The 12,414-nt window shown below is 34.0% G+C and overlaps 1 protein-coding gene across 2 annotated transcripts; it reads left to right on the forward strand.

Moving 5' to 3' along the window:
- The first annotated feature begins 6 nt into the window (after positions 1–6).
- On the forward strand, positions 7–5,009 carry LOC128553076 (uncharacterized). 2 transcript variants are annotated; one of them, XM_053534184.1, is made up of 5 exons: positions 7–193; positions 1,191–1,313; positions 1,483–1,554; positions 2,443–2,524; positions 3,777–5,009. In XM_053534184.1, exons 1-5 carry the CDS (start codon positions 13–15, stop codon positions 4,468–4,470), a joined length of 1,152 nt encoding a protein of 383 aa, XP_053390159.1. In that variant the 5' UTR covers positions 7–12; the 3' UTR covers positions 4,471–5,009. The 2 variants fall into 2 exon arrangements, with proteins under 2 accessions (XP_053390159.1, XP_053390160.1); XM_053534185.1 differs by lacking the exons at positions 1,191–1,313; positions 1,483–1,554.
- Positions 5,010–12,414: the final 7,405 nt, after the last annotated feature.

Raw genomic sequence — 12,414 nt, forward strand, 5'->3', positions numbered from 1 at the left:
GATCAGGATGTTATGACTGTACCTGCTCCGACTCCTACAGGCCAACAGAACTTTGAATGGAATGTGGCAAATAATTATTGTTTTGATAATAAAGGACGGCCGACCTCATATGCGAGCTCATTGAATGTTACAAAAATAAAAAGTGTGTCATGGACGGGACTTTGTCGTAGTTTCATTATCTATTATTACTCAGGTATCATTTTGTTACGAAATTATCTTTAGAATAATTAATTTCCGTCGCAAAGACTTTCACGTTGTAAATGTACTGAACAAAACGCTAATCCGTCATTTGTTATTTTTCTAACACCTTAACAATTATTGAAACTAATTTCTTGAAATTAATAGTACGCTTAAAACAATCTGTTGCTAATAAAATTTAAAAATATCAAGAAAATCAAATATGAAGTCATTCATTTATTCATTTTACGACATCAATCCATTTTTGAAAAGTCGCAAAATTACACAAAATATCTAGAATTTACGAACTAACACTAAACGTTTTGAGGAAAGAAAATGACAACTAAACAAACAACAGGTCGTGTTGTACCCAATCAAAAACATCTTCTGTTATCTGTTTGATATTTTACCACTTTAAGTTAAAAAATCAAAATCTACATATCCGTATTCGTATAAATAATATACTTCCGTTTTCATAAAAACTAAGAAAACTGGATGCGGTAGTTAAATGAAAAAATGAAACACCTATGCGTAATTTAGTAGTTTCTTTGGATTTTAATTTGTCACTAACAACATAGATATATTTATATGTGTAATTTCAAAAAAGTATACTAATAAACTTTTAAGATTTGGTCTCAGTAGTAAATGGCCAGATTGTTGTATCGTGACGTAAATTTAAGACAAATTTTAAGTGTTAATGTTAACAACTGCCTCTTATTACAACTACGAACAGTTCTTGGTCCAATCCTTTGTTTGAGATGTCAAAGGCTCCAGGATTGGTTGTGACTTTAGAAATGACGTAGAAAGCTACACATGTAGAAACTCACCATATTATAGCCTGTAATTGCTTACAGGTCTTTGTAACTAAAAGTGAACAGTATGTCACGAACTGTTTAAGAAAATCGATGAAATTGTATTGTCACTTTACGTTCTAGCATGAGAACTTTCAATTTGGATGATATATCTCTTAAATTACAAACACCTCATGCATGTTTAATTCTCTTTATCCATAGAACCTCCCAAGAAAGAAGTTTATTTAGAATTTGGGTATTTAAAGAGATCTGTCACTTCTGATAAATTCCAACTCCATTTTACGGATAATAAAGGCGACAAAAAGAGGACTCTTTGCTCAACAGGTAAGGTTTCCACTAATACAATTTGATATTTATCCAGAAGAAAAGTTTTAAGTAATGAAAACATACCCTAAATCTGTTTCTATTTAGACGATGTAAATGATCACTCTGTTACAATTTGATAATTTAACTTTAAGATCATTTCTAAGTTCGACGGCTGAATCCATTACAGAAACAGGAAATCTTGTCAGTAGCAGCCAACCAACAAAGAAAGAACAGGCAGACATTGGAAGTGATAAAACAGGTACAAGTAATGCTTAGACAATTACGAAGTAATTCACAGTTTTTAAAAATCTTATACAACAATCGTTTACTATTAAACTACAAGGGGCAGCGATTAAGTTGCCCAACCGAGTGAGTAAATTTGTACTGCTTTAAGATATAGTAATTGATACTACATTGCGTTCAAAGTCAACATATTCAAAGTTAGGAAAGTAAAGCTGAATAAATTTATATATAGAATAAAACAGACACGGAGGACTTCAAACGTCAAAATAATGACGGTACACTTCTGACTGAATGCACTAGGTGGTGCTTGACTAGATTTATCATAAAGGGAAATGTACCCTTTCGAGACCTATTATGACACATTCTTGTTTGGATTGACATTTTTTGTTTGAGCAATAATTCAATATTAATTCCGCGGAGATCAGCGCTCAGGCTTAGGATGTAGGAAAGCTCAAAGGCATGAACCGTTCTTTTTGAAGACTGATAAAAACGATCAAATCCTATAAAATATAGTAGCATGAAGATATAACTTATAAATTAATCAAAGTATTTCCTATGATGATATCAACTTAAAATATTTAAGCACGTTTTGTGCAACAGAGAACTTGAAACAATGCTCTATGTATGCGTTCCGGTTTCAACAAATAAACATATTTGAAATGCAGGATTGATAATTTCGAAACGTAATCGTATCTTATTACATGTATTCTTCTTCGTTGCATTCTTTGCTTCCAAAGGATCTTTTTTACAGATTTTATTTATGTTTTTATGTTTATTGTTTGACAATTTTCATTAGACATGGTCATCTAAATAGATAAAGACTTTTAATATAAATACGTTGGTACAAAATTATTTAATGAAAGGCATCTGTATATCCTAATAAACATTGTTATTATTATTTCAGACGTAACTGCTGCTGTTGGCGCATCTGTTGCTGCAGTCTTTGTTATTGCTTTAGTGGTTGTTTTTGTGATACTACGAAAACGGTACGGATTGCATATACCTCTATGGTCTACCTATTTAGGCCTCTTACTTGAATATTGACCAGATATTTCAGCAGAACAGTCCATAATGTTAAAACTGCTAATAAACCTTTTTGTAACTTTACGATATTAATTCTCAAAAGTTTGGACTCCGATAGCCATTGTAATCTAAGACGTATAGGACAATAACAAACAAGCAACACATCGAGACTCGGTTTGATTAAATCTTTTTAAGATGTAATGAAATAAGCAGCGCTCAAAACACCACGTGCATAGATTAATTGGAAATGCATAGGTTTAATGGAAATAATAAAATAATTTTATAATCTTAAAGAATGGCCCATAAATGAAAGTAATCCTATTCTATTTATTGCATAGTGGTAAATTGAGACAACCTCTTAAAGTCCTGTTTTCAGGTTTTTGTTTCAGTGTTATTCTGAAGTACTAAAATACATTATTTCGTACATTTCTTCATATACCAAAATGGTGGTGCCCCGGTAAGATCTGTTTAAGACGGCTTATGTGAGCTGCATGCTTACACATGGAATTACGACACATTGAAGAGTAATAATGCGGAAAGATCTCATGTACACATTCTAGTTTTCCATTCCCTAAAGCGTCTCAACACTTAAGAAACAGTTAATTTCATTTTCAGATGAATCAATAAAAAAGGAAACAAAACCACGTTAGCTTAGACAGAATGTAGCGTTTAATACCACTTAGAATTAAATTGTGTACCAGTCAAACGAAAATATCACTGAACCTGGGTAGAACCACCTACCTTCCGTAAGTCAGCTGGACGGCTTCCTCACATGAAGGATTCAACGTCCCGAGTGAGGCCCGAACCCACATCGGTGAGGGGCAAGTGATTCGAAGTCAGAGACCTTAACCATTCAGCCACGGAGGCCCCAAATTAAAAATTGAATAAAGACTATAAATAAACTAGCATCATATGTGATTTTCTAGTGGTGCACAAAAATCGTCGTTCAAGCAAATCTGACATGTAATAGCAAAATGCAAAACTGACAGATTTGAAGTAGGTCAGGTTTAAAGATCATTCTGTGGGCTACCTTTCTATAATTTTCATAGATGCTACTAAAACAAATTTTCTCCTGCCCTTATTGAACAACATATAATCAACTTTGTCACGAAGGAAAATGGAGAGTACTGTTCATTAACAACATAACCTATTTTGTGTTGTTTTATTTTTTTATTCATAAGAATGTTGTTGACATCAAATTACTGTTCTTTACAGAAAGAAAACTCCAGAATTTTGCAAGGCTACCACTTCCTCAAAGGATTCAAATAACCACAATGGAAATACTGAATCATTCGATCATTTAGACGAAAAAACAAATGAGTATCATTCGTATGACCAAATTGGTGGTTCCTTCTACCAGGAGAACGCAGATTCAAATGCTGAAGCTTCGTCAAGTGACAATTATCATGCCCACAGATATTTTGTACTTGGGAAAGATGGAAAGGAAACTGACAATGCTAATGAAACATATGATTTAGCTGGGGCTGGAAAACACACACATGTTGAGGAAAGGATTGATTATAATCATGTCAAAATAGACAACAATGAAACGTATGACCATGCATATAATCAAAATAAGGAAAAAAATGAAACACATAATGAGACATATGACACAACGGAGAAGGCAGCTATGAAACCGAAGATCAGAGCTGCTAACGATTTGGATGCATTTGGTGGCACAGACGAAAATGCTTACAATCATATAAACGTTAAACTATTGAATAATAGCGCAACCGATCAGGTGTATAATGTGCCGTGCCAGCCGGAAACAGAAAGTTCAGATGTTGGCAATAGTCCTCAGAAGGAATGTCAGGATGGAGACACATATAGCCATATAAGAAATAAGCCTCCGAAGGGTAACAAAGCGGATAATCTTTATGGTGTACCTAAATGCGTCACAAGAGATTGACCTTTTTCCCAAAGCTGAGAATCTAGTATTTTGCATTGTATGTTTACATACATGTCTGACCTGTACACATTATTCTGTGTACCAAATCACGTACTCAGACGTAACTATATAATTCGTAAGATTATGTCGGGAAGAAGAACGTACCATTTTCTCTGGAAGTTTTGCCAAACAAAAAGTTACTTATATCAACACAGTCGACTAATCGATCAAAATGCCCAAAATGGTTCGAAATCGGAATACTGTGACTGTGTTTAAGGTGCTCTGTACCACCTGGAAATCTACCCTTACATTTTATCTTTTATGAAATCATTCATACACTACTGACTCATTTATTTAGCATAACTATACCATTTAAAAAATAATTCCTACCATGTTTTATGAGTCTATGATATAAAACAGGATAGTTTCTTTCATTATTTTTTTCAGAATTAAGGAAAGTTCAATTAAACATCTAAATATAAGTTAATTCCGCCACTTTGGTACATGTTGCTTAAGACCAAACTAGCTGTCATTTAATCATATATTATGGAAATATTCATAATTTTTAATCCGATTTTGATTTTTCTTTCACCGCCTTCAATGGTTTGAGAAACCAATCAGATAGAATCAATAGTAAAACAACGTTGCATTATCCATCTAAACTTTGACAGATCGAGGATCATGGAGAGGTATTTCTAGTTTGCGATGTTATAAATATGGTAATTGATTTGAACAAACTGGCTTCTAAAGTGGCATGTAATACTTTACAAAAATCTTCATAAGTTTGTATCCAGAAACTTTATACACCTATACATCTTTGAAGAGGTGTTTTAAATCTCTAAAAAGATTAAATAGAGTAACTGTTATGACTACAAAGTGATGTAAGTCACTAAGGAAATAAAATGTCTTATTACAATTATTGAACAAGGCTCACAATCAGATGTCAACCTGGAGCCCAAAAGTTTTACAGCATTTTATACATCCTTCCTTGTTTATTATCACGTCACATAATTTTATAAGTGCAATGACCATATACTGCCTAAACCACACAAAAGGTCATAGACTTTAAGTAAAGGCTTAAAACATGAAACTGTATCAAGGTTTCCTAAAGCTGTGAAAAGTGTGTTAAACACAGTAAAAGTTCACAGCTTATGTCGTTATAAGTTCTATGACGATTAGTGTCGAGCCCGCTTGCTGAGGCGAAGACATAGTTGTCCAAATGGCTGTTCGCTGTATGTGCGTGCGTCATGCGTTGTGCGGCCGCGCGCGCGTGCGTGCTTCCGTCCGGATTTGTTTGTCCGGACCATAACTTTGACATGCATGGAGCAATCTTGTTTATATTTGGCATGAATGTTAAGCTTAGTGAGACGCAGTGTCTTGTGCAAATCACAGGTTCCTGTCTAAATGTCAAGGTCACAGTTGGAGGTCAAAGGTCATGTCAAATCTTGTCCGGCCCATAACTTCCATTAAGGAATCTTGTTTATATTTGGCATGTGTGTAACACATCTGCGAATGTCTCTAAAATTGTTTTTGTACTTTTATCATGTGTAAATGTTGAGTTCTGCTTAACCCGGGGCTAGAGGGCGTAGACAGTAGCATGCATTTCCATTAACGTCCAGGAACAGGCTCAATCAATCCGAGCCTGCACCATTTTCGTTTTTGTTGTGTAGAGCTGACTTACGGAAGTTAGGAGTTTCCACTTTTTCTATTTTAACTTAATGAGTCGGAGTGTCATGTGCAAACCCAAGGTTCAGAAATCAAAGATCAAGGTCACAGTTAGGGGTCAAAAGTCATTTAAGAGCTTGTATAGACCAGAGCTTTGATAACTATGGGGAAATCTTTTTTCTTTAGCGTAAATGTTCACCTCTATGAGACAGAGTGTCGTGCGCAAACCTAGGGTCCCTATCTCAAAGATCAAGGTGGTCACACTTGGGGGTCAAAGGTCATTTTAGAGCTTGTCCGGGCTGTATTTTCGCCATGCATAAGGCAATCTCATTTTTATTCGGCATAAATGTTTGCCTCAATGAGACAAAGTGTTGCGTGCAACTCCCAAGCCCCTATCTCAAAGGTCAAGGTCATACGTAGAGGTCAAAGGTCAAAACGTGGTGCAGTTTTCCTTGTCTGGGCTGTAACTCAGCCATGGATAGAGGGTTTCTTAAATAACTTAGCACTATTGTTTGCCTCAATGAGATAGGTTGTCAGTAGTGAAAGGTCAAAGGTCAAAATTGATGCAGTTTCTTTTGTCTTGGCAGAACCGCAGTCAGTTCTGTCGCAGCCAAATAGTATCATAAATGTTAGTCCTTTTGACAGCTAGCGGGCTCGACATGTTACCCGTGGGCATCTAATTATGTTATCTGTTTATAAATTTATAAGACCTTTCCAAAATGTATAGGTTAAGTTGCATGGTAAATACGATGTTAAAGATACGAACGAATAAAGATTCACAAAGTTTTATAGGGCGCCTTAAGCAGGCAGATAATGTAAAATAAACAAGGCTAGCTTTTTTTGTAGAAGCTAGTCACCGGTTCGTTTGTTATGCTCAGCATAAATGAAACTAAAAGTTATATGAAGTGCATAGTACTGTTATGCCACTGAGCAGTTACACAAACTGAAAACAATTTTTATTTTTCTATGGAACTCTTTGAGACTCATTGGGTTTATTTACTGCAATAGCTGGTTCTCAGCTGGAAAATGTAGTTGCAATTTAGGCGGTTTTATTGTTCCATTAAACTTGGCTAATTACTGAGATCCAAACTTGTTCTCCCTTTTCAATCAAATTCGTGGCATGTAGATCTTGTTTTGTTTCACCTTCTTCGATTTGCAATTGGTTTTATTAGTTTATTACAGTAGCTCCAGTTTTAATCTAGTCAGATTTGTTCATTCTGTATTTTTCTTTGGTAAGATCACGTCAAAAAATTACGTCTTCGCTACTTTTGTTAGGATTAATACGGGCATTTATGGCACAGGAAAAATAATCATGTTCATCATTACGTAAAAAATTATTACTGAAAACCTCGTTTGCTTGTAAAAGTTTTTTATTTATGAGCACGTGTATCATTGCACGAGAAATATGAGGAAGTGAATCATTGCACAAAAGATTATTATTACTAATAGCATCATTGCTAAAGAAATTTTTATTAATTTTGTTGTTTTTCAAATAAGATCAAGTGATCATTGCAAGAAATTATTACCTAAAATGCTTTGTTTGCATATAAGAGCACGTGCACCATTGCACAAGAACTTTGTATCTGAAAATTTGATGTTTTGTTCTGAGATATCACCACGTGCATAATTGCACAAGAAATTTATAAATTGCTCACGTGCACCATCACACAAGAAATTTGTTAGTGAAAAACTAGTTGGCTTGTTGTTGTTGACATTTTTTGTTAAAATATGATCACTTGTACCACTGCACAAGAAACTTGAGCACGTGCATCATTGCACAAAAATATTATCAATAGCATCATTGTGCAAAAAAAATTGTAACTGAAAAACATTTGATATTTGCAAATGAAACATGGGCATCATTTCTCAATAAATTTGTACATTGTATGTATACATTTGGTTGTTTTCGCTTTTTTAGATATGACTACGTGCAGCATTGCACAAGAAATTCATATCTGAAAATCAGGTGTTTTTCTAATATACGATCATGTGCGTCATTTCACCAGTAATTTGACATTGATTTTTACTCTTTTCAAATACAATCTCGTGCATCATTACACAAGAAATATGAAAACGTGCATAATAGCACAAGGGATTTGTATTTTATACTAACTAAAATGCATTATCTAAAGCTATTACGCACGTCATTGCACGAGATATACGTTCAGAGGTTTTATTTATCCCATTTTCTTTTGTTAACGCGCACCATTGCAAAGAAACCTGCATATATGACTACATGCATTACATCAGAATAAACTTCACGGCTACTAAACCCTAGTGCCACCACCAAAAAGTGGTGATAAGGAAAAGAGCTATCAGCATTTCCGTGGTGCAGCTATCGCCAGTTAAAACTGTAAATGTTCTAATTGATAAAATTGATTTCAAAAATCGGAGAATGTAGTGCCGTGTAAAAACACTTTTACTACAGGATAATTGTAATTTCATTTAAATATTATAGAAGAAATGTGGTGTAATGAGCTTTTCTCCTGATTCGCCCAAGTGTACATTTTGATACATGTCTGTATTCGAGCTGTAATTTAATGCACACACTATAAGAACATTATCGCGCATGCAAATCGTCTTAATATGTACGATACTTACACAAGCAAACATTAGCAGTAATGAAATATCCCTTAAAAGAAATATGCCAGTATTTGTTTAAAAATGGTGGCGTTTTCGCACCAGTGATGACGCTATACAGTAGTGGTGGCGATGTGGCTATGGTATGTGTTTTCAGTTCAATTGCGGCTATCAACGTACATGTCTACCGTGTTTAAGATCTGAACAAATTGAACAGTTTTATTTCTCATATAACCAAAACATCTCCAATCAATGAAAATGTACACGCAGAAAAGACAACAGTTCGTAACTAAGCATTTCCGAAATGAAAGTGTCCGCCACCTAATATTTACTATGGCCATTTCCCCCCGGGAAATGTATCGTTATACATATCTAATCAGCTGAACACCATCTGTACTAAATCACTTTATTACATCTAGAAACTACATACAGCATGTGGAATTTTCCTAGCCGCGACTCTGAAATGACAGAAACTCAAGTTTTACATTTTCCTTTTCAAATATTTCCAGCATATCTATTAATACTTCTGAAATGCTTTTCTCTTTGTTGAAAAAAGGTGTCAATCGACTTATCTGCCTTATAAATGACATAGTCTTCACGTGCACCAAATTGATACAATTAAGTTTCGCACATCTCCATTTCGCTATTATTTTCAAGTACTTCTCCATATTCTTATCATGGTTAGAATCGTCTCATATCTTAAAGTGTTTCTTGATCTGAAAGTGACTGACTTGTCAAAAGTCTTTTTTACCTATGAACAAATTAAGCCCTTTTTGAGTGACTGTATTTTGGAGGAGTATGTGTTCTTGTTGTAGAACTTGCCTTCTGTGGGATGATTGTGTTCATTTGAATAAATCGCATCGGAGAAAAGGCTTGGCAAGATATTGTTCTTCTTTTAACTTGTCAGGAGAGGTCTACTTTTCCCTTTTCGCTTGTGACATCCCACCTGTAACGGATAAACAACGTCTACATGGTACAATGTACTTGAAGATATAAAAGTTTTATAATGTGATAAAAAATAAATCGTTCAATCGATATTCACACACGTGCTCCTCTTAATTCTAAAATAACTTTAAGAAATTAAATTAAAATAGATAAATGACAATCCCTGTAATCATACCTTATTTCTCATTAATAAAACTACTTATTTGTAGTCAGACGTTCTAACGCTAACCGTCCGCCACAGCGCTACCACTACTGTATGGCGCCACCACCGATGCGACAGCGCCACCACTTTTAAAAATGCTGGTGCATTTTTTTCACGGGAGATTTTATTAATACGAATGTATGTCTATGTGAGTATCATACACATTTAGACAATTTGCATGCGCGATAATGTTCATATAGTGTGTCTATGCTTCGAAATTTCGTTGGAATGCATATAGATGTCAAAATTAACAAACGTCGGAATCAGGACAAAAGCTCTTGACAGCACAATTTATATAACATCTTAACGAAATTACAGTCAGCCTATAGTGAAACATTCTTACGCGGCACTACATTCTCCTATTTTTGAAATAAGTTATATCAACGAAATTGTAACGTAAAATATAAATTGCACTCACCTGTTTACATTTTGAAACCGGTAATAGTTACACCACGGAAATGTCTTTATCATTGCTTTATGGTGGTGGCGCTAGCTAAACAGTTTTTAGGAAAACAGAGTTCATACAGTTTCTTGAAAATATATTCCACTAATATATCGTCACATACATTATTGAAAATGGATTACATGCATCATTGCATACACAATTGAAACTGGAAATCATTTGTTCAAATTTTATCACGTGTATCATCACATGCGTTACTCCACAAAAATGTGTTACTGAAAACCCTGGAAAATAATTTGTTAATCTCTTATCCTCTGCATTCATGAACTTTTAGATATACTTTTGTTGTAACGTATTTTGGCATATTAGCACAGAAAATAAACAAAAACCAAAAAAAAAAAAAAAGAAAAAAAAAGAGCCCGATGTATTTCAATTTCAGCCATATTTGGAATGTTTTACGGTCAAAAAGTTTTGTCAAACATTAACTAAATTACGAGTCCCATCACATAGATTGTTGGAAATTGAAGCTGGAAGATGGATTAGACCTGTAAGAACTCCTATTGGTGATGAAAGAAAATGTTTTGTTTGTAATCAATTGGAAGATTGGTTATTGAATGTAGTTTATTTATAGAATGTTATAAGAAACCAGTATTTACCACGAAAGCATTGGAATAGACCGAGTATGATGAAGTTATCCAGTCAGATACTGTTTAATCATGCATTTGTCTTAAGAGATTCTACATTATATGGAAATTATTGCTCATAGTTATATGTAAAATAAGGCATGGATCATGTTGATCATTACGTGGCCATCTCCGGTTCTGATACTGTTAACATGAATAAAATAACTTAAAAGAAATTGAAATTGGTTTACAGTTATTAGTTTATGCAAACGTTAAATGTTATAGTATACAAAATAACATATATGTAGTAAAAGTTCAATTTTAATATTATGATGTTAATAGTACTATTTATTCAAGTGTCCTGAAACACATAATACTGTACTTAGACGGACTGAAGTCACTGATTATGTCGATATGTTTTCACTGTTATGTGCATTATGTTGTTAAAGATATTTATGGCAAATGATCTATATTTAAATGTTACATGTTTTCACACTGTTTGTTCATCATGTATTATTGTGTGTTATTATCCTCATGTATTTAAAAATGCAATGGATTTAAGTATCTATCTACCCTTCATAATTATTTGAATTCTTCTACTGCAATTGTATTACCGTTTATTAGGCAAAATGAAATAGTAAATACTCAAAATTAAGTACTACTGGCAGCAATGTATATTTAGTATATTTCATAATATATTTTTGTAACATATGTAATATAATATGTCAATTTATTTAAATTTATTTGTAACAAAACAATAATTACACTTCCAGTAGATATAACAGAAAATATGAGGTATTTGTCGTGTTTTCGTGTCGACGGAGCGAAGTCACGATAACACGACAGCACGACAAATAAAGGACGTCAACACGATATGTTCAAACCCGAGAATAAAAAAACTTGACAGATTGGTATGCTGTGTCGGTGCCCTCTAAACGTTATATTTTCGTGTAATATGTGTTGAGTTTTCGTGTTTTTGTGCTGTTGCGGTTTCGCCTCGCCAACATATCAAGACGACATGGCAGAAATCAACCACCATGATATTTAGACCATGAAATGTATATGTGAACCACTGAAATCCTACAAAATCTTATTATATTTTGCTTTGTCGGTCTTGTTTTTGATCAATGAGATACTGTTTACCTGCATTGACTGAGTACGTGAAAATGCAAATACAACATTAACAAAATGGCGAAAAAATCATGATAATATGTTACAGTATTACAACAAATATTTTGGGAAGTCCATTCAGTAACAGTAAGGATATTTTAAATTAAAATCAGAAACTGTATTTTTATCGAAAGGGTAGTTTATTTATCATGCGTGAGTCTTTCTCGCTGTTCTGAATAAACAGTGTAAAGTCCGGTAGTTTACTTTGTACAAGGGTACCCTAAATATTAAAAAAGTCAGCTTGGATCAAACATTAAAATTGCTCGCCTGCCTGCAACCTAAATGCCAATGACAATGTGCCTTAAGTGAAATTTTGTGAGTGAGGGAACCTTACAATAAACATAATGTCTGTTTGCAGTTTTGTAATATTTGAAAGA

The sequence above is a fragment of the Mercenaria mercenaria genome, unplaced genomic scaffold, assembly GCF_021730395.1.
Source record: "Mercenaria mercenaria strain notata unplaced genomic scaffold, MADL_Memer_1 contig_3453, whole genome shotgun sequence".
In the NCBI taxonomy this organism is placed as follows: Eukaryota; Metazoa; Mollusca; class Bivalvia; order Venerida; family Veneridae; genus Mercenaria; species Mercenaria mercenaria.